Here is a 24,650-nt window from a genome sequence, read left to right on the forward strand (position 1 = left end):
TCTGTCTATCACATTCTCATTCACTCTCTCACTCTCTCACTCTCTCACTCATTCTCTCACTCATTCTCTCACTCATTCTCTCACTCATTCTCTCCTTCACTCACTCACTCACTCACTCACTCACTCACTCACAAGCACACACTCACTGGTGCTGTCATTTAACACAGTGATGTCAGAAGCCAGGGTGGTACCTCCTCCAGGGTTGTAAACCACCTTTCCTAGAAACGTGTCAGGCCAGACTGGAACACTGTGAATTATTGTGTACTTCCTCATCCCTTCCAGCCTCCACTGAGTTAGTACTGTAGATGACGTAGTGGCCCAGTCTGTGACATAGTGCCCTCCTCTGACTCCCTAGTGCCTCTACTCTGCTGCTCAGCTGATTGGTTGCATATAGAGCCACCATGTCTCCTACTGTGCCATCTTCAGCTGTGATTAACAGACATGGAGCCAGAGACAAGGGAAATGAGTAGAGCTCTGCTCTGTGGAATATTACCAACTTATCAGAGCTCTCCCTGTGTGTGTGTGTGTGTGTGTGTGTGTGTGTGTGTGTGTGTGTGTGTGTGTGTGTGTGTGTGTGTGTGTGTGTGTGTGTGTGTGTGTGTGTGTGTGTGTGTGTGTGTGTGTGTGTGTGTGTGTGCGCTCTCTTTTCTCTCTCCCCCTCTCTATCTCTGTACCTGCCTCCCAGTCCCAGTTGTCACTGAGGAAGGTCTACAGGTCTATTGATGCTCAGTACCCAGCACCTCACTAAGGTTGTTAAGTGCTGCTAAGCAACAGGAGGTTGATGGCACCTTAATTGCGGAGAACGGGCTTTTGGTAATGGCTGGCGCGGAATCAGTGGAATGGTATCCAAACATCAAACTCATGGTTTTGATGTGTTTGATGACATTCCATTAGCTCCGTTCCAGCCATTATTATGAGCCGTCCTCACCTCAGCAGCCTCCACTGATTTACACACAGTCCTCTCTGCCCCCCCCCCCCATGCCCCTCACCCCCCCTTCCACTCGTAATGAGGAAATACAGCATGTGGCCTTAGTCAGTAGTTAACCTTTCATCATACAATGACCTGACATAACATACAGGTTGTGTACCTTCTTTTCTTCTCTTGGTAACTAGTCTGATGCTGACAGGTTATAGTGTTATAAAGGTATTGGTATGATAAATCTTCTCTTGGTAACTAGTCTGATGCTGACAGGTTATAGTGTTATAAAGGTATTGGTATGATAAATCTTCTCTTGGTAACTAGTCTGATGCTGACAGGTTATAGTGTTATAAAGGTATTGGTATGATAAATCTTCTCTTGGTAACTAGTCTGATGCTGACAGGTTATAGTGTTATAAAGGTATTGGTATGATAAATCTTCTCTTGGTAACTAGTCTGATGCTGACAGGTTATAGTGTTATAAAGGTATTGGTATGATAAATCTTCTCTTGGTAACTAGTCTGATGCTGACAGGTTATAGTGTTATAAAGGTATTGGTATGATAAATCTTCTCTTGGTAACTAGTCTGATGCTGACAGGTTATAGTGTTATAAAGGTATTGGTATGATAAATCTTCTCTTGGTAACTAGTCTGATGCTGACAGGTTATAGTGTTATAAAGGTATTGGTATGATAAATCTTCTCTTGGTAACTAGTCTGATGCTGACAGGTTATAGTGTTATAAAGGTATTGGTATGATAAATCTTCTCTTGGTAACTAGTCTGATGCTGACAGGTTATAGTGTTATAAAGGTATTGGTATGATAAATCTTCTCTTGGTAACTAGTCTGATGCTGACAGGTTATAGTGTTATAAAGGTATTGGTATGATAATCTTCTCTTGGTAACTAGTCTGATGCTGACAGGTTATAGTGTTATAAAGGTATTGGTATGATAAATCTTCTCTTGGTAACTAGTCTGATGCTGACAGGTTATAGTGTTATAAAGGTATTGGTATGATAAATCTTCTCTTGGTAACTAGTCTGATGCTGACAGGTTATAGTGTTATAAAGGTATTGGTATGATAAATCTTCTCTTGGTAACTAGTCTGATGCTGACAGGTTATAGTGTTATAAAGGTATTGGTATGATAAATCTTCTCTTGGTAACTAGTCTGATGCTGACAGGTTATAGTGTTATAAAGGTATTGGTATGATAAATCTTCTCTTGGTAACTAGTCTGATGCTGACAGGTTGTAGTGTTATAAAGGTATTGGTATGATAAATCTTCTCTTGGTAACTAGTCTGATGCTGACAGGTTGTAGTGTTATAAAGGTATAGGTATGATAAATCTTCTCTTGGTAACTAGTCTGATGCTGACAGGTTATAGTGTTATAAAGGTATTGGTATGATAAATCTTCTCTTGGTAACTAGTCTGATGCTGACAGGTTATAGTGTTATAAAGGTATAGGTATGATAAATCTTCTCTTGGTAACTAGTCTGATGCTGACAGGTTATAGTGTTATAAAGGTATTGGTATGATAAATCTTCTCTTGGTAACTAGTCTGATGCTGACAGGTTGTAGTGTTATAAAGGTATTGGTATGATAAATCTCCACACTTTACACAACAGGCCCTCCTTACCCAACTGTCGTGGAAAACCAGCTTTTTGCTAGTGGTCTGTGGCCCCCTCTTGACTCTTGGGGCCCGGATCATTAGTCTCTGCCTGGCCCCTGACTTACCCCTGTCTTCTCCAGCTGGAGGGCTGTTCAGCTGGGAGGGAGCTCCACAAACCAGACAGCCCCAGAACAGATGCTGCACAGAAGGGAGGGAACTGCAGTGGAAAGGGTCGTAGTACAGCTCTCTTTCTCTCTATTTCTCCTAACTGCATGATAATCACAATACATAAACATTCACATGCTGAACTTATGCCAGAATATCAAATCAAGCTTTATTTATATAGCACATTTCAACGTAATTCGCTTCACAGGAAAAAACATAAATACAATGTAAATACAAAAACTGGAATATTTACTACACACTTAACATCAGAGGACAAAAAACAAAATAGTAACTATACAAATTGAAAGATTAAAAAGCACCCCAATGAAAAGCTGAGCTAAAAATGTGTTTTTTAAGATCTCTTATAAATATGTCCACAGTTTCGGCCCTCCCTCAGGTTCTCTTCCCAGCAATTCCAGAAGCTGGTGGCATAATAACTAAAGGCTGTCTCTCCATACCTCTTGGTCCTAGGCTTTGGGATAGTTAAAAGGCCAGTGCCAGAGGTCCTGAGGAACCTACTGGGTACATAACTTAAAAGCATGTCTGACATGTATCGGGGTGCATAATTGTGGACTGATTTAAAAACCAACAGAAGAATCTTAAAATGTATTCTAAAACTCACAGGCAGCCAGTGCAGAGACTTTAAAACCGGTGTAATGTGTCTGGTCTTGGTCAGTACCCGTGCTGCAGCATTCTGTATGTTTTGCAGTTGGCTTTCTGGGGTAGACAAGACAGGAGAGCATTACAGTAGTCAAGCCTGCTTGCAATAAAAGCATGGATAATTCTGTCTGTATCAGCCTGAGAGAGAAGCTGTGAATTTGGTTCAACTTAATTGTAAATAATACGTCATTCTTTTCCCAGAAGCTGGAATGTATAACAGGGAACATCTTTCACATACAGAAGCTGTATAGTAGATATTTGTGCTCACGCTGCACACACATGGTCTAATTCTACGCTACTGCCCGTTACCTCACACTTCTGGATGTTGTGAGTATCACTGCTCACATAGGGCTATTTATAGATCAGCTTTTTGCACAGTGACACACACACACACACACACACACACACACACACACACACACACACACACACACACACACACACACACACACACACACAAGCGATGCCATTCCCTGCTGTGAACTGCAGGGGGAGCTGTGAGCACAGTGTTGATCAACTCTGGGGTTTATTAGACTATGCAAGCCATGAAGATCCACTGTACTGCAGCCCTTCCGTGTGTGTGTGCTCTCTTCTACTACTGTGGCTCTATTGTTTTCCAGCCTCTAGTGACACACCGTTTAGAATCACAGACACCACTTGTAGAGCACAGCATGCTCTAAACCTCCAGAGCAGTTCTTTCTGTGGCGACTGGTAGAGCTGATTTCACTGTTCCCACCACCATGTCTCTGGGGAGAACATCTACTGTGGTTGTGGTAGGCCAGTCTGCTTTTACAAGGCAAACTGCTGTACCAAACTACTGCCTCTTAATGAACAGGTCAGTAGGTGAGTGCTTACATTCGTCCTATTTCACACATGTTAATTGGACATTTTTCTTTTTTTTTACATATCTCACTCCCCTGAGACACCCTTGGATAGTGGGGTCAGAGCCAGGAATCAGCCATTATTGAAGGCAACCCAGGAGCAATTATGGTTAAGTGCCTTGCTCAAGGGCACATTGACAGATTTTTCACTAGTCGGCTCAGGGATTTGAAACGGCAAACATTTGGTTACTAGAACAACACACCTAACTAGGCTACCTGCCGCCCCAGAGATAGGCATGGATAGGATAGCATAACTAAATGAGTCCTCCCATCACATAGATAAACCATATAGGAGGCAACACAGAGCAAACGTAGTGACAACATCAACACATGTTGAGTAAACAACATGGACATGACACACCACATACACATTTTAGGAGAGGAACGCTTGAGAAGCAGGTGGTGAGCTGAGACCTAGCTGTTAGGCATTGTTGTGGTCTGCTGCTGGCTCACCCGATGAGGTGGGGTGGTCAGAGTGGACCTGGGGAATTAACTTCATGGATCAATAGCCTACTCGGAACCAGAAAAGGAGCAATGCTGAGGTGGGTCGGGGGCACAGAGCAGGGGAGGACTGGAGGCGCAGGACTGGACTTAATGGGCTAAATGTCACAGCTCTTAATGCAGCCACACCCACGGGCCAGGCTACCGCAACCCCCGGATCAGACTGCTATGTAAAGATCTGTAATATTCCAGTTCAGAGAAGGTTCTGTGGGAACATGTTTGGTTAGTAACGATGATGATAATGAATATCCAATCCAACCAGTGACTTTGTTGCAACAAGCCCCGAAACACCTTGTCATTCTGCATACTGTGGTGTGATAGGGGTGATTGGGCTCTTTTACAGCTTATTATTCATTATATTTCTATTTTCTAAAATAAATATATTGTTTAGGCTACAAAATAGTTCAATCGACAAATATGGATTTTTTTTTACAGCTGTTCTTCAAAACACACTTCAGATCACTAGAAGTACTTTTGCTGATTCAAATGGACATTTATCATTGCACATTTGTTAATATGTATATATTATTATTATATATTAGTATTTTTATTATTATACATTTTTATTGTTAGTATTGTTTTATTTCACTTTGTCCTGCATTGTTGGAGTTCAGAGCGCAATCATTTCACTGTACCCTGAAATTACATCTGCAACCCTGTACATGTGACTATAAAACTCTCGAATCTAAAGAAAAATGCATATTTCTGGTCTGCTGTAATTCTTCATATGCGTCATTAATGTCAGATGAGAGTCATTACGTCCATTAGGTTCTCCAGCCCTAGTTTTATAGATCCAACAGAGGCTGGATCAACAACATTGCATTGACTCCACAATAATGACCTAAACGACAGAGTGAAAAGAAGTCCACAAATATACAGAATACAAATATTCCAAAACATGCTTCTTGTATGCAACAAGACACTAAAGTAATAATGCAACAACAACAACAAAAAAACAGCAAAGGAATAGACTTTTTTGCCTAAATGCAAAACCTTATGTTTGGGGAGAATCCAACACAACACATCACTGAGTAATTGCCTCCTTATTTTCAAGCATGGTGGTGGCTGCATCATGTTATGGGTATGCTTGACTTCTGAGTTTTTCAGGATACAAATTAATGGGATGGAACTAAGCACAGGGAAAATCCTAGAGGAAAACCTGCTTCAGTCTATTTTACACCAGAGACTGGGAGAGGAATTCACCTTTAAGCAGGACAATAACCTACAACACAAGGCCAATTCTACCCTGGAGTTGCTTACCAAGAAGACAGTGAATGTTCCTGAGTGGCCAAGTTACAGTTGACTTAAATCTACTTGAAAATCTATGGCAAGAGCTTTAAAATAATAATGGGAAATATTGCACAATCCACGTGTGCAAAGCTCTTATTGACTTACCTAAGACTCAAAGCTGTAATCAGTGTTTCTAACATGTATTGACTCAGGGAGCTGAATACTTATACAATTACTTTATTTTAGTAATTTTAAAAAATGTGATTAATCTTCTTTTTTTTTAAATGAATCTTTCTTCCACTTTGACATTACAGAGTATTCTGTGTAGATTGTTGACAAAAATGGCTATTAAATTAATTTTAATCCCACTTTGTAACACAATACAATGTGAAGAAATCCAAGGGGTGTGAATACTTTTGCAAGGCACTGTATATCAAATGTTACATATGTTTTAAGGCATAATGCAATATTTAAAGTGCATAAATCAATATATTAAACATGACTACTTATTTTGTATGCATTATTAATATCAGTACCCCTTTAACACCAGTTACGCAACAGTTTTGAAAGATTCCTGCTTATTTTTAAGTATTTTTTATAAGTATGGTTGGATAAGAACAAGTCTATGTATTTAATGGCATTTGATGTGTCATTTTAATGTGACGGTTTCAAGGCTAGGGTTGTTAGGGAATAAGATTAATTCATTCAATATTTTATTTCAATGTAGTTCCTACTTGTAGTTCATACATCTCAGTACTGGTCTAGACGCTTTCATTTGGATGTAGTATTTCTATTTAAAGTGTTGGTTTACGTGTCAGGAGATAACACCTAACACAAGCCAAAAGGTACACTTGTTTTCCCCAACACTTGCAGAGTTCAAGTGTTTAATCACTGTCTTTAACCCGAGAGAAACCAGCGACAGCAGGGGGTGATTGGATGGAGAGGAATCCTGCAATCCTCTACCTTCTCAGAACAAAGACTAAAAGCTAACCCCTCACCAAAAAGTCATGCCATTACCTAGCCCAACACTAGTGCATACGGAAAGTACAAGAAATTCCCCACACAGGTACTCTAGATACTTCCTGTTTTCAGAAGAAAATGTCTGCACAGGCAGTAGCCATTTTGCTACACTTTCTTCACAACCTCTATTTCGCAGACAGTGATGAAGAGAACTATATCTGCTGTAAACTCAGCACAAAGGGAAACACAGGAGAAGCCTTCCTTTGGTAATAGATATTCGATGCAAGCTGCTCTTTGAAAATGGGGGTGATACTTAAATGAATAGAACATGAAAAATGAGTTTGGTGAAACACGCAACACGCTGTGCAGCCCACTGTGAGTTTCAAGAGTATCCTCACCATGTGAACATTACACTGAAGGCTCTTAAGACCAGGGGACATATCCACAAAGCATCTCAGACTACAAAATTGGTGTTAAGTGCTGAGAATAGAGACATTTTACTCCTACTCTTACGGGTAAAAATAAAAGCAATGCATGAAGCCTCTTTAGTCATAAGAGTCCCACCTAGTCGACAGATATTTAGGACACCTCATGAGCTGAGTTACCAACAGGTATCTTGATAATAGAGAATGTAGTCAGTGGTTCATGCGCTACATGCAATTGCTTTGGAGTTGTTGAAAGAACGTTTTAGAAAGTTCTATATGATCAATCCATATATAATCTAGACCTCATCTGAAAAGGATTTCACATGAGCCCTATTCCACATGATATGCCTACATGCTTATAACCACATAGGCTAATAAATAATCACATATTTTTTGATTATTTAATTAATTAACCTACATCTTTTATTTCATTTATCCCTTTGGAGTGCAATAACACCTTAAAAAAATCCTAAAGTAAAGACATCTAGTGACTATGATAACGTTGATTGTGTTCGATAAAATGGCAGACCTTTCAAACATTTTATGCAACATTATCAGCGAGTGATTTGATGCCAACGGTGTTAGAGCGATTTAGAGTTGTTAAACTCTGAATGTGTTGATATACTTAGTGTACAAAACATTAAGAACACCTTCCTAATATTGAGTTGCACCCCCTTTTACCCTCAAAACAGACTCAATTAGTCGGGGAATGGACTCTACTTGTGACCCGTATGGGTATGTCGCAAGTCATGACTTCACAGGAGAGCCGTTTGAAAGTAAACAAAAAAAATTGTTGCAAAATGTGTTTTTTGGCAGAAATGCCTTTTCAAACATGTGAGTTGCACCCCTTTTTTCCCTCAAAACAGCCTAAGTTCACTGAGGCATCGACTCTACAAGGTGTCGAAGTGTTCCACAGTCATGCTGACCCATGTTGACTCCAATGCTTCCCACAGTTGTGTCAAGTTGGCTGGATGTCCTTTGGGTGGTGGACCATTCTTGATACACTCAGGAAACTGTTGAGCATGTAAAAACCAGCAGCGTTGCAGTTCTTGACACAAACCGGTGTGCCTGGCACCTACTACCATACCCCGTTCAAAGGCACTTCAATATTTTGTCTTGCCCATTCACCCTCTGAATGTCACACATACACAATCTATGTCTCAATTGTCTCAAGGCTTAAAAATCATTATTTAACCTGTCTTCTACCCTTCATCTACACTGATTGAAGTGGATTTAACAAGTGACATCAATAAGGGATCATAGCTTTCACCTGGATTCACCTGGTCCGTCTATGTCATGGAAAGAACAGGTGTCCTTATTGTTTTGTACACTCAGGTTTTAACAGGATTCCTGGGACCTTTTCTGAGATGCTTTGTGGATACCAGCCCAGGAGTCTCTGGGAACTTTCTAGTCCTCAAAGTAACCAATATCGTCTAAACACAATCTCCAAACAATTGCTGTCAAGACCACATACAAACACACACCTCACCCCACCAAAAATGTGCTGCCACAACCTCATCTGCAGAACCACACACAAACACACCTACACACACACACACACACACACACACACACACACACACACACACACACACACACACACACACACACACACACACACAGCACCAAACAACAATCACTGTCAAGACCACACTACCCCATTGACAGAACTCTTCACCAAACGATCTTTGTCAACAGTGGTTGGAGATGACAGCCCCTGAGGCACACACACCCTTCCATATAAAACACAAACACACACACCGTACACACAAAGTACACACACACACATCCCAAACAATCACTGTCAACGTTATGGTCCGGCTGATGTGGCTGTAGGAAATGACAGCTAAGTAGGGAAGGAGGGACAGAGTCCAGCTGTGAAGTGCCTTTGGCTACCGAGAGCTGTCAATCCCGCTGGCATCAGACAGAAAAGTGTGTCCACTGTCATCATTCTCCACACTAGATGCTATCATCACGCTGGCAGACAGATGAGACATAGAGGCCGAAATGGCACCCCGTTCCCTATATTGTGCACTACCTTAAACCAGGGCCGATAGGGAATAGGGTGTATTACACAATACAATGTAGGGAATAGGGTGTATTACACAATACAATGTAGGGAATAGGGTGTATTACACAATACAATGTAGGGAATAGGGTGTATTACACAATGCAATGTAGAGAATAGGGTGCCATTTCAGACGTAGCCAGAGAATCAGCTGGTGCTGTGTAGCTCCATCAGTCATACATATGGCACATCACCTCTCTCCTGCACAAATTAGCAGCATAGGGTCTAGAGAGATATGGCCAAGGTAAACACGTAATGATTTATATTTTCCCTGTGCTACAGACGGCTATATTGGGCCGCTAATACAGGACTAGTAAAGGCCCAGTGCACTACTTTTGCGAAGAAAAACATATTTTCAAGGGGATGCTGCAGCACCCCTACTTCCCGCAGCTATGCTGAGGTCAACTCCACATAGCTCTTAGAAACAAAGGTGCTATCTAGAACCTTAAAGGGTTCTTCATCTGTCCCCAGAAGAGAACCCTTTAAAGAAAATCAACAGTCTGAGTCACTGTCATTCAACTACACTAATAGAAAAAGGGTGCTTTAGCTGTCCACATAGGTGAACCACTTTCGGTTCCAGGTCGAACCCCTTTTGTTTGCCGGTAGAACCCTTTCAGTTCCAGGTAGAACCCTTTTGGGTTCCATGTTCTACTTGGAACCAAAAACCATTCTACCTGGAACCAAAAAGGGTTCTCCTATGGGAACAGCAAAAGCACCCTTATGGAACCCTTTTTTCTAAGAGTGTAGTTAATTGACAGTGAATCAGACTGTGCTGATAGTGTTGACAGTGCTTAACCCCTGTCTATTGCAGCGACTGTACACAGAACATGGTGGTCAGACTTGAATAGGTCCAGGAGTTGTTGTTATGGTAGAAAGACGTGGGCAGTGTTTGTATTGGAGGATCTAACTAGTCGTGACACACAACAGCAACACAGCGCTTCAAAGAGCTTATTCCTGGCTCCCATGAAAGCTATTGTTCTGAGAGCAATAAGAATGTCAGTGCACCTGTCCTACACTCAGGTGCACACACACACACACACACACACACACACACACACACACACACACACACACACACACACACACACACACACACACACACACACACAAGGCAATGGGAGCTTTTCATCTCACACAGCGTCACCAGAGCTTTAAAGATATTGTTGCCTTGCATGATGTCAATCTATACACACCGTTTTCACATTTAGCTGTAATCCAGTAAGACATCAACAGCTTTTTCAATTTTGATTGAGCAGTGCCATGTTTCTTGCTCTGAATTAGAGGGAAAGAAATATAAAAGGCCTGTTAGACTAATACATTTTGTGCCTTTTGAAGAGAGTGCTTTGTGACTAATGCTCTGTGTCCATGTCACGTTTCAGCAGTGTACCCCATTAACAATTCAAAGGCATGATTTAATCGTAGGACCGAAATCACTACAGAGAAAAGCTCTAGAACTGTTTCCCACCCCAGGATACATACGGGCCCTGGTGGATGTAGCGCAGTAACTAGAGAATAGGGTGTCATTTGGGACGAAGCCTGTAATAACATGTTACATCACAGCCTCTTTAGCAACCTGTGCTTATTCCATCACTGTACTGTATTCCCTGGACTGTACATGACAGACTCAGCAAGTCAGACCCCAGTTCTGCAAGACATGGGGTTTTTCACGTCTGGTTCTACTTTCTGCCCACCACAGGACTGTGTTAGCCTGTAAAACTAAAGCTTATTCTGTGCAGCTAATGCAAGGCCTTAGGTCTCTGGTAAACCAGTCATACGAGTGTGGTTCACCATCGGAACCACATCCATTAAAAAAGCACCCTTTGCCTATGCAGTCTTTCTTCACACACTGATGTACAGAGACAAGAAACGTCTTCACTTTCCGAGCAATTAGTCAGAGAAATTAGTGGAATCAACCCCCAAGCCAATGTGGACACAGTGGAAACGTGACTTAGACCTGCAAACAGAGCAGAATCACCACGACGACACGGCACGCAGCGTCTCCACGGCAACAACCAGGGTTCTAACACGGCTACAGCTGTTCTCATATGCGCTTATCTCACCTCAGCTTCTAAATCAGGACGATCACAAGCTATTTATAGATTACTAGCAGTTAGCAGTGTTGGTGACCATATGTGATGATGATGATGATGATGATGATGACTTTGTTTGAATATCAACTGTAGTTAAAGCAGTCAAGTTCAGGGAATAATTCTACAGTTTCTGATTTGTTTTTATTACACACAATATCCAGAGCCAGATTCCTACAGTAAAGCCTTTGTTGTTCTCTCTCGAATGACTTCTCAAAATCAATTTGACAATATGACAGTTCTGTATCCAGAGTTGTGGGTATCAACTTTCTTTGTTCACCTATGTTGTGCATGCACACACACACACTGTACAAAAAAAAACATAAATCGAGTTGTTTCAACTAATTATTGTTAAGTGACTGGCCTTTTTTACTAAACTTTTCAAAGTGTTACATAAATCAAATAAAATCGTTTGGCCCAAACTTAGCTCCACCTAAGAAAATGTGGGCAAAAATTCTGTCAACTTAAAATGTGTTTGCTCAATTTGTCTCATATGTTAATTCAACCCCAAAACATGTTGACATGTTACCTAAAAAGGGCTGTGTAACTAGTTACACACAGTGCTTTTAACATACAGTGTTTTCAACGTACATATTTTACATTGTGCGTGTTAATTTATACAATAATTAGTATTCAACATGTTTTCCCCTGGGATTTGAACTCAAAACCTCTCGGTTTATGGCATCCCGACCTTCCTGCTACACCACCGTGTCTGTATCAGTTAACCTGTCAATGTGTTAAAACTTAATGTGACTATTCTCTCATCAATGATTTGATTGACTTATTTCAGCAATTGTAGGTTTTCTGTATAGCTGTCTAATGTTGCTGGGTCATATTACTTTGTTTAATGTTACTCCTTAATCACTATTAAACATAAAATAGTTTTTATTGAGATTTACTTTGAAGTGCAAAGCACAATACCAATGAAATCAGGCATTGACACAGACATGGTGGTGTGGCAGGAAGAATGGAATACTACACTCAAGATATTGTGAGTTCAAATCCCAGGTGAGAACGTCTGTGTGTAACTAGTTCCACAGCATTTTTGTTGCTAGTAAAATGCCAAAATAATCATTTCTATTTGAATAAACATATGAGACAAATTGAGCAAACACATAATTTAAGTTGACCTACCTTTTCTCATGTTGGAGCTAAGTTTGGGCCAACTAAGTTTGGGCTAAGTTTGAGCCAACTAAACAAAGAAAAGTCTGTGCACACACACACACACACACTGAGAGGTTCCCAAGGTTCATTCTGCCCTTCTGATGTCTATCCAGCCGGCACTAACACCTACAGCCAACATTATCAGCCTTGTGTACATAACATTCACCATTTGTGTTTAGGTTGTTTTTTAACCCCTCACATGGCAAGCCGTTAGTGTCAAGTCAAGTGACTCATCCTACTGCTGTCACGGCTGTCCAAAGGATCGGACTATAGTGCAGCGTGGTTGTAGTTCCACATTTTATTAAATCCGTGAAACTTTTGCAATACATAAATAACTGAATTTACAAAAACAACAAACCGTGACGCAGAGAGAAACAAACACTACTCAAAAGATAATCACCCACAAAACCCAGGAAGAAAAACCCCTACTTAAATATGATCTCCAATCAGAGGTAACGAGGACCAGCTGCCTCCAATTGGAGATCAACCCAAAAAACAACAACATAGAAATAGAAAAACTAGAACTTAAACATAGAAATACAAAACAAATTAAAAACACAAAACACCCCCTGTCACGCCCTGACCTACTCTACTATAGAAAATGACATCTTACTAGGGTCAGGACGTGACAACTGCTGAATGTTTTGATGGAAAAACAAATAGTTTGTTTCTTTATCTGAATTTGGAACGTGTCTCTTACAGTGTAATAACCTCTGTATAATTGCATTTCCATAACAATCATGTAGATAGGCTATAGCAAGATTTATTAATTGGAGAATATTTTTAACATGTTCGTATTATTCAAACATAACAGGCAACTAACCCCTTCTCCATCTGTTGAAACCAGAAAAGCATGAGCCATGGGCTGAGTATGAGCCAGGTCAGGTGAACTCATTATAACTCGAGCCATCAATACACTCTACAGCCATACATAGCCATGGGCTGATCCATTGATTAAACACTTAGTACAATAATAAACGTATAGGCTATACATGTAATCTCACTGTACTGGCTGTGGTCCTTTACCACATTACAGATGGTAAAAAAAAATAGTTTTACAAAAGAAAAGGATGTTGTGTTCATACTGTTGATCTCTGTTTTCATGAGGCACAGTCCTCCTCTTATCATTTACTTTCCTATGGGGTGTCTCAGTCTGCACCTAAGGCAGGGGTGTCAAACAAACGGCCCGCGGGCCGGATCCAGCCCATGAGGGGTTCCAATCAGGCCCGAGGCTGGTTAGAGTAAAAACAAAATAAACAAATTTAACATGCTTTAGAATGACTAAAACCGTTACCTATGCACAATCATTATCATTACCTAGGCCTATGTGATTGCATGCCTTGCTTGTGCGCATGTGAGTGCTTGTAGGCTATGTTACCTTCACTTTCCACGCCTCCACAAGGTGGAATGCATCCCCAGAAATATTTTCTACTTCTCCTGGATTGTAGGAAAACATACTGTACTTTCTGAAAGGCTCATGGGTTATGACATACTTTATAATGAATCAGTAAGTGGAGCTGCTTTCTGTAGCCTCTGCACAGCAGGCTGTGTTGCGTGTCTTTGAACAGGTTTCACTGGACCTTTAACGTGATATAACAGATGGCTAGAACATTCTGATGGAAAAACAAATAGTTAGTCAAAACTGCTACATTGTCGCTTACATCCGTATAAACTCTTTCTTTATGGAACGTTTCTCTTACAGTGTAAGTACCATGTAAAAACAATTGTATATAATTAGAGTTTCCATACCTACCTATCTAGATACACTCTAAAACCAAGTGTTAAGAATCTGAACACATAACTAAATACTTTTCTGTAACATTTTTTAAACGCATCAAGGCATTTAGAATTTCAACGAAAACGCGTCACAGTGTTTAGATTGTAAACACCAGAACATATTTATTCATTGTGACACTTTTTAAACACATGCACATGTTTATACAACACTTAACACTGTGTTGTTTTAACAGGGTGTAAAGCAGTATTTACATATTTCCCAGCATGTCTTTTGTGTGGAATGTGCGAGATACCCACCCATGACTGTGTTTATTTGTGACACAGACATGATTGTTGCATTCAATAAATTATATTTCTGAAGCCTTCTTCAAGTGACTGTCTAATTGAATGTATTTCAATTAAAAATAAACCCTTTATGACCACATATTATATATTTAATGAGGCCTTTAGTTATGGCCTAGTTATCCTCGACATTACGGTCTAAAATCCTGGCTCATGGGCCACATCAGACCTGCAAGTCACAATATGCTGGTTTGTGAAGTGATTAGAGAGAGGATATCCAACAATTTGAATATGTTATAATCCACAACTTGTACTCAGAGTGAATGCTATCGTGAAGGACTTAACAAACTAGACTACCTAAACAATCTAAACTGGAACAACCATCTCAGTAACAGGTACAATATGTCCAACCCCTTAAAGATTTGATTAGTTTAGAAAAATGTAAGTGATTTATCTTTGTATAGTATACAATCAATGAATCAATCAATGTGCATGAGGAAACAGATACAGTATTAAAATAAACTATTCTAAATATCAATCTGTGTCACGCTCTGACCTGAGAGAGACGTTTTTCTCTGTTTGGTTAGGTCAGGGTGTGACATGGGGTGGGTATTCTATGTGTTGTATGTCTATGTTGTTTTTTTACTTTGATTGGCCGAGTATGGTTTCCAATCAGAGGCAGCTGTCATTCGTTGTCTCTGATTGGGAATCATACTTAGGCAGCCTTTTTCCCCTCCTTCAGTTGTGGGTAATTATATTCTTTCTCTGGGGGTTTTGTGGGTAATTATATTCTTTCTGTGAGTGTTTTGTGGGTAATTATATTCTTTCTGTGAGTGTTTTGTGGGTAATTATATTCTTTCTGTGAGTGTTTTGTGGGTAATTATATTCTTTCTGTGAGGGTTTTGTGGGTAATTATATTCTTTCTGTGAGTGTTTTGTGTGCGCCTCAGTTGCGTCACGTTCGTTTCTGTTTTACCTGTTTCTTGTTTTGTTCGGTTTCACTAAATAAAGTATGTGGAATTACCGGCACGCTGGCCTTGGCTGATCTATGACACGGAGTTTGAGGACAGTGAACGTGACAGAATTACCCACCACAAGAAGACCAAGCAGCGTGCGCTTACTGGGAGGACGAGCTGGCCCGGGGAGAATCAACATTGACGGAAGCACGAGAGGCACCCCCCAAAAAAATTGGGGGGGGGGCACACGGGGAGATTGGCAGAGTCAGGGTGGAGACCTGAGCCAACTCCCCGTGCTTACCGGGGGGAGAGTAGGACTGGTCAGGCACCATGTTATGTGGTGATTCACACGGTGTCGCCAGTTCGCATTCCCAGCCGGTGCGCTCTGTGCCTGCACCCCGCAGTTGCCGTGCTAGAGTTGGCATCCAGCCAGGAAGGATTGTGTCAGCTCAGCGCTCCTGGTCTCCAGTACGCCTCCTCGGTCCAGGATATCCTGCGCTAGCTCTACCCACTGTGTCGCCAGTGCGCCTGCACAGCCCAGTTCGTCCTGTGCCCGCGCCCCGCACTTGCCGAGCTAAAGTAAGCATCCAGCCAGGACGGGTTGTGCCAGCCCTAAGCTCCAGACCTCCAGTGCGCCTCCAGGGCCCAGTGTATCCTGCGCCAGTTCTATGTACTGTGTTGCCAGTGCGCCTGCACAGCCCAGTTCGTCCTGTGCCCGCGCCCCGCACTTGCCGGGCTAAAGTAAGCATACAGCCAGGACGGGTTGTGCCGGCCCTGAGCTCCAGACCTCCAGTGCGCCTCCACGGCCCAGTATATCCTGTGCCCGCTCTGCGCACCCAGTCTCCAGTGTGTCACCCCAGTCCGGTGAGACCTGTTCCAGCTCCGCGTAAGAAGCCTCCAGTGATGATCCATGGTCCGAAGCCTCCAGTGATGATCCATGGAACGAAGCCTCCAGTGATGATCCATGGCCCGGAGCCTGTAGTGATGATCCATGGCACGAAGCCTCCAGTGATAATCCATGGCCCGAAGCCTCCAGTGATAATCCATGGCAAGAAGCCTGTAGGGAAGATGCATGGCCCGGAGCCTGTAGGGATGATCCATGGAATGAAGCCTCCAGTGATAATCCATGGCCCGGAGCCTCCAGTGATGATCCATGGCGCGGAGCCTGCAGTCACGCCTTGACCTGAGAGAGACGTTTTTCTCTGTTTGGATAGGTCAGGGTGTGACATGGCGTGGGCATTCTATGTGTTGTATGTCTATGTTTTTTTTTTCTTTGATTGGCCGAGTATGGTTTCCAATCAGAGGCAGCTGTCATTCATTGTCTCTGATTGGGAATCATACTTAGGCAGCCTTTTTTCCCTCCTTCAGTTGTGGGTAATTATATTCTTTCTGTGAGTATTGACTGGGTAATTATATTCTTTCTGTGAGGGTTTTGTGGGTAATTATATTCTTTCTGTGAGTGTTTTGTGTGCGCCTCAGTTGCGTCACGTTCGTTTCTGTTTTACCTGTTTCTTGTTTTGTTCGGTTTCACTAAATAAAGTATGTGGAATTACCGGCACGCTGGCCTTGGCTGATCTATGACACGGAGTTTGAGGACAGTGAACGTGACAATCTGCAAAAAAGCATGTTGGGAAATATGATGAGGCCCATCCCACATCTTTGAAGTCAGCACAGTCAAGTAACAACAACACCATGAGATTGAAAGATTTCTTGAATTAAATGTCCTGTTCAGTTGTGCTGAAATGTAGGTAAGGTGACATACATTCCTAACACTGATCTGAATAAAAGGCATGGAAAGTCACGTCTATGTATAATGACCAAATGCAGTCTAAACAGGACTATGAGAAAGTAAACACTAGTGTTTAAAATCTGAACACTTAGGAGATATAGGTGTTCTCCTGGTTGGAAGTTGACTGGAAAAAGTTGACTGTCATATTTAATCTTGCATTGTAAATGCCTGTGTTAAAATGAGAACACCTATTGGCAAATCTAAATGCCTAATGTTTAAGTTTAAACACTGACGTTTAGGTTATAAATGTGTCACGTTTCATATTTCATGTGTCCACATCATTAAGGAATTATCATGGTCCACACATGATTAAAAAAAAGTTATATAGCTGCACCATTGAGAGCATCACGACTGGCTGCATCAACACATGGTATGGCAAATGCTCGGCATCCGACAGCAAGGTGCTACAGAGGGTAGTGCGTACGGCCGAGCTCCCTGCCACCCAGGACCTCTATACCAGGCGGTGTCAGACGAAGGCCCTACACATGTTCTACAACTCCAGCCACCCAACTCTCTGCTACCACACAGCAAGCGGTACCGATGCACCAAGTCTGGAACCGACGGGAGCCTGAACAGCTTCTACCCCCAAGCCATAGACTGCTAAATAGGTAGTTAAATAGTTAACCAATAGGTACTTGGAATATCTGCACGGACCCTTTTTGCACTAACTCTTTGATTCATCACATACGCTGCTGTTGCTGTTTATTATCTATCCTGTTGCCTAGTCACTTTCCCTACCTACATGTACATATCTACCTCAATCACCTCGCACCCCTGCACATGGACTCGGTACTGGTACCCCGTGAATATAGCCAAATTATGGTTACTCATTGTGTATTTATTCCTTGTGTTAATGTCTATTTTTCTATTATTTCTAGTTCTTTTTCTGTCTGCATTGCTGGGAAGGGCCCGTAATTAAGCATTTCAATGTTAATCAACACCTGTTGTTTACAATGTATGTGAAAAATACAATTTGATATGATGGTTATACAGTGTAGGCTGTAGCAAGATTGGAATAATATCTGATTCGTGGGAGAATGTATGTTTAAACATGTTTGTATTATTCAAACATAACAGGCACCTAACCCCTTCACCATCTGTTGAAACCAGAAAAGCATATATGAGCCAGGGCAGGTAAACTCATTATAACTCAAGCAGAGACAATCTACAGCCAAACATAAACGATGATAACCAGGTGATAATGCCAGGAGCTGTTCTTTCAGGGCTACAGCACTAATAGCTCATGGGAAAGCGCAGTCTCAATATGTCACTGCTGAAAACAGTGGTATTAAATCCACTACTGTAGGCTATAATTCAATTGTGATTTTGAATATGTATCCTAAATTATATAAGCTGACAAACAAACAACGGAAATATGACCAAACTCTAAAGGGATCGTTTCACATTCAAATGGACAAATAAACAAATAGACCTGAACAGTCCATTATACATGCAGCAACAACTCTAAAAGCACATTCAAATGCATGCACTTTTAGTGTTGTTAGCTGCTGTAACCTACAAAATACAATGGAAGCGTACTTGCGTCATTTTCACTCTCCAGTAGTCATTTAAGTGTTGCTAGTCACATCTGAAGACATGCTTAGTGCATTAGTTTCCTTTGCACCGTTATGTGCCGTGTTGAATAATATAATATGTTGAGGGTGTCCATAATGTAGAAGGTGTCCCCCCCACCTCTCTGCTTCAGAGGGGATGGGTTAAATGGCCCTTTCCCTAATGTAGGCCTAAAGCCCACCCACTCTGATCTTTGATAAAGTTTAATCAGATGTTGCTTGGGGGAAATTACTATTGGTTGTTATCTCCAAAACAGAAACGTTTCAGGAATTGGAAAAAAATATGTATATTTTTCCATTAACGAAAATACAATTATGAAACTTCAGATGCTATTTTGAAAATATGTTCTTGGTCCTAGAGTCATGAAATGTTCAGAGTACATTGAGGGGAGTTACTCCTTTCAATAAATGTTTTTACAAAATGTACTTGCGAGGTTTTCATCAGACAGCAACGTATTTCAAAAACAAATATTAAAACATTCACTCTTAATTTTCGAGTAATGTAGGCCTAAAAAGGGTTAATGTCTTCGTGTTATTAAACTTGTTACGGGTCCCTATGTTACCCAGGCCTGATCGACAGGTTAAATATGTCTATTCTGACATAAATAAATGTATCTTTATGGCCATGAAGTCATGTAGGCCTACCAGTTTACTAAATGTGTGCCTTTAGTAAAGAAACATTGCGTGCAAAGCTGTGGGCCTACTCTCAGTGTAGAAACAATGTTCTCTAATCGACTGCCTGTATTTTCATGGTCCTTCACAAAGACCATTATGATTTTATCTTGTTTTATAGAAATGCTGATTCACCCTAAAAACGATTGTTTGCTTAAAGATATTTCCATATTATGGCGGAGATCAAATCCAGCTAGACATTTCACTGTAACGTTGGCAATACCACTTCAATCAAGAAACTAGCATGTTCATTGAGGCCCTAAGCTAAATAAAGGCCATGCAAATGCCGACATTAAAGGCACCAGGCTACTCTGAATATGTGCTAAAGTTGTACTATAGCCTATAGTACGCCTGTTGACTCCGTTGGTATTTTCTACAGGTAGATCCTATAGCATATATACTGTACATCTGTTTTTGTATGTTTTCTTCTATCAAAGTGGATATACCTCAGGATACGATTCGTTGGAGGACAAGGACCTGATCGTTTGGCCGAGAAAGAGATATTATGGGCGTTTTATTCGGCCTGCTCGTGTATGGCCAGCTGCAGATCATCCCTCATGATGTGGTTGTTGGCAGCGCAGCTCACAGGAGCTAGAGGAGCTGTCCTTTCAGCACCACGTGCAGCGCAGCTCATGTTCAAGCTGCAGCAACAGCTGATGGAACGAACTTCAGTTAAGGTTACATGCACACAATCCTAACCGCGGGAAGATGTTGGGGGGGGGACTAGTATAGGCCCAGCGCACTACTTTTGTGAAATAACTGTTTTATTATTTTTTAAATAAAATCATTTGTATTCATTTAATTTTTTTCAAGGGGTGCTGCAGCACCCTCAGCACCCCTACTTCCCCGTCAATGCACACAATATGCGATTATTATGGCTAGTCAGGTTAATATAATAGTTTGTTTAAACACATCTGAAAGCAGGCTACTGATGAGACATTTGATAATTGCAGAACATCACAAACAATATAAACGTTCTACCACAGTGACCATGTTATTTTTGCAAAGACTATTTGATTCTGAGTTCAGACATATAATGTTTGTATGTGAAAACTACTTATGAGATGAATACTTTTCCGAACTCACTTAACTCACTTAATAGTACTGGCACATGTGCAGATCAAATTGACCGCTGGGACGTCGATGAAGGTGTTTACATATCCTAATAATTCGAAAGATTGCTCAGAAAACCCGGTGTTTTAATCGGTGGATGCTTACTTCGATTATGACCTTACACTGATTAAGATAAGCAGAGTAAGGTGTTTACATGACTAATGCAATACTCGGCCTTCTGCCATAATCCGTTTAATGTCGAGTGTTTGGTGTGAATGTAAACATACTGATACCTCCACCGTTTTGTAGATAGTGTTGACGTGTTATCAATCATCAATAACCTACCACTTGCATGATCTGCCATTAAATCATGGATTCAAACATGTTGTCTACAGGGGTAAGCAATGCAGATGCAGCAACAGTCGTGCAGTTGACATTTTTTATATATGTAGACTTCATCATTATTTGGTTTCCAAAAATGTGTTCAAGCCTATCTCAGTGGCGTGGTAGGCCACTCCTACTTTGATGGTGCATTGTGGTACTCGGGGGAATGGTTACATACATAGTAGCCTAGAGGACTGCTTTTCGTGTAGGCTATTGATCTTTTCTCATGAACCTGATGAGCTGCTGAAATCTATAATGGAAATGGTCCCTTTATCTAGATAGACAGACGCATTACGTTGTTGCTACTGATTGTAGTGACGCCTTTTTTCTGATCTATGAAGTTGGTGTGCAGAAACATTGTACACAGGTGGCATTTTACTGTTATTGCGTCATCATCTTGTTTCGCCTGTTAACATACCGGAGTTATTTAGCTAAAACTACATTTTACCTACTTTTCTAAAACAATTTATGTTGCATAATGAACACGGTTTTAAGGGTTAATACCGGGTAGTGGGTATAGACTACCTGTTGCTGGACTAAGTTTAGTGAAACACATGTCTGCATAATGCTGTGTTGACTTTAATTGATTGTGCTATATAGTGTTGTAAGTGATATAGTAACTATTTAAATTGTAGCCTACTAACCACCTAACATCCACGGCCCATGACTGTGATTAGGCTATAGTTTACACTTTAAATCTCCGCATGAATGACATTATATTGACACAGTGGTGGTGCGTAATGCTGTTACGCAATTCAATTTCCATGGACTGTAGACTGCAGACTCACCTATGGTGGTGATGACTGTGATGGCAAAGTAAAAAGATCCCGCAAATTTCCACTGAACTCCGGCCCTGTGGGGCTCGGCCTCCATAATAATGGTCTCCAGTTTGCGGTAGTCGTCCTCGCTAATGTTATATTTCCCTTGGAGACGCTTCTCCTCTGCCTCCAGCTGTTCTTTCTCCCGCATCTCGAAGTCTGACTCCAGGGCATCGAACACCGCGGCCCCGACCAGCAGGTACGTGAACGTGCAGATGATCAGGGACAAGGTCCGCACGTTCTGCCGCTTCATGACCACCAGGAACCGGCGAGTGAGGGGCTCATGTCCCCTCCGATCCCCCGGGAAGGCTGCGCAGCAATCGGGAAAGCGTTGGCAGCGGATGAAAGAGGAGGGACAGACTGGCGCGTGTTGGTGACGGTGGACAGAAGAGCAGTAGTGGAAACTGCTATGTGTGTGATCCCTGTAACAGGTCCCCAAATCCTGCTCCGGGTTCGCAGAGAGACACAGGAGACTGCTCGATCGCCGGGACCACGAGCCCTGCAGCCTAGACACTCTGCGCAAAACCTGCCCAAACCAAGTCCTCCAAGCGCGTAGTGCCATCAACAAGCAGCTGCTAGATTCCTCTGTTGTCTTCTTATCGAAAAGTCAACGTTTTTTTTAACGAATTCAAATAAAGGCAAAATAATGTTCGATTATTTTTGTTGTGAATCTGTAAATGCTTGATGCGGTATTCTCAGGTTGTGCATGCATTCCTGGAAGATTTATAGAGAAATTAACCGATCAAAGAGGTTGGATGCGGGTGAAGCATAGGCTAATTTCGCATTTGCTCCCAGTAAGTTTCAGTGAGCAGCAACCTGTTCATCTCGCCACCTCATCTTAAGTGTCAGACTATTTTTAACAACGAACCATCCCCACATTTGTACATAATCTATTGACTGTGTGGATTCCAGAAATACAGCTCAGAAATATAAGACATCGCCAGAAGTAATTTCCATTTGATTCACAATGTGTTGTGCTGAGTCCTCGATAAGACAGAGGGATACACGAGGAGAGGAACACAGCGCAGGATCCGGGAGAGAAAAAAGTCTACTCACTCACTTGATTCGCGCTCTGGGGATCTTAACCCAGGCAATACTCAACGAAGATCTAACAATGTGCACAGCGTAATTCCTGTCCATTGCGAAATTATTTACAACTGATTCCTTTCCTCATATCGGATCATATTGCCATGATTTATGGTAAAGATAAAACTATCCCAAAACGGTGACTGGAAGAGCCACTCGTCATCAATAAATCTACATTAACTACAGGTTTCATTTCAAATGTTCCCTTCTTAGAATAGTGCCGTGGGGTTCTGCCTCAGGACAAAACGTGCATTGTCACTGTATAAGCTACTCTAGCAACCCGGAGCAGGCAAACCCGAAATACCGGTATAGCCTCAGCTGCGCGCATCAAGTGCTCTCCAGGCCCGAGCTGATTTCTCCGCGGGCTTCTAATCAACTGGAGTTAAATTATGAAAAGGTTCGGGTTTTCCTCGTTCGTAGAAGTTACTCGAGGCCATCAATTAACGCTAGAGAGAGAGAGAAGCACTTTGATGATGAAGCCGAACACTGCGTGTCATCACAGACTACGGATGCTGAGTGTGTGGAATCTCCTGTCAGAAGTGTGGCAGGCTAGACCATTTAAGAGACCGTTGAGATCTGATTCTCCATCTATTTTATTTTAGGACATTCTATTTTTAGACATTCTAATTGTTGAACATGTTTACTCAAAGCCGTCTTCCTCCCGAGGGGCATCTCTTAATACACCACCCCTCCTGCAGCGACCACTCCCACTCATTATGAACACGAGATTACTTTCAAACACATGACCAATTCACATACAGTGCATTGAGACCCATGGACAGGGGCGAAAATCTGATATCAACTTTGGAGGGGACAATTACATGAAATTTTCTCAAGAGCAATTCCTGAGGGGGACACCAAAAGTAATGCTGTAACACATAGCCTACGTTGTAATATGGTAAATGTATATTGAGGAACCAAAGAAATAAGGTGTTTGCCGTACTCCTAACTACTGGTACCCAAAACTACACAACTAATCACAACAGCAATACCATTGCCTTTAACAAATCTTAGTTCAGTCACCAGTTTAAGTTGAGAGTGGGGGTATCCATGGCATTTTCCAATTATGTTCCTATTTTACAAGTCAAAAAAATGGAGAACCTTTCATAATGTTGCCAAACAAAGACTCAACAAACTTACCTGAGACTCCCTGTCTCTGCCAGTTTGTCCCTGCATATCTGTCCCCAGCTCTGCTGTCTGTGTGCCATCTGTTGCCTGCTCTGCCTAATGACATCATTGTGAAACATTTCCATTAGAATTTCATTTCTTTCTTATGAACATTTTATCAACTAGTCTTTGAGATATTAGGCTACTAGGGTTCTTACTTTGCGTTTTGGTATACTGAAAAATACTCCGATGTCCGTCTTTTTTCTGCCATTTTTCTACCTGGCTGGCTACACACACACACACACACGTAACAGTGTAGGTTCCGTCCATCTCTTCGCCCCAACCTGGGCTCGAACCAGGGACCCTTGCACACATCAACAACTGACACCCCAAGAAGCATCGTTACCCATCGCGCCACAAAAACCACGGCCCTTGCAACGCAAGGGGAAACCCTACTTCAAGTCTCAGAGCGAGTGACGTCACTGATTGAAATGCTATTAGCGCGCACCACCGCTAACTAACTAGC

General features: G+C 41.7%; 1 protein-coding gene across 1 annotated transcript in view; it reads right to left on the reverse strand.

Moving 5' to 3' along the window:
* Nucleotides 1-23,237, reverse strand: part of LOC106570237 (potassium channel subfamily K member 9) — a 40,652-nt gene extending 17,415 nt beyond the window's left edge. Inside the window, exon 1 of the mRNA XM_014142335.2 lies at nt 21,902-23,237. Within this exon, the coding sequence (XP_013997810.2) occupies nt 21,902-22,493 (592 nt within the window). The 5' untranslated portion in view covers nt 22,494-23,237. The remainder of the gene's footprint in view (nt 1-21,901) is intronic.
* Nucleotides 23,238-24,650: the final 1,413 nt, after the last annotated feature.

This window comes from Salmo salar, chromosome ssa14, assembly GCF_905237065.1.
Source record: "Salmo salar chromosome ssa14, Ssal_v3.1, whole genome shotgun sequence".
In the NCBI taxonomy this organism is placed as follows: Eukaryota; Metazoa; Chordata; class Actinopteri; order Salmoniformes; family Salmonidae; genus Salmo; species Salmo salar.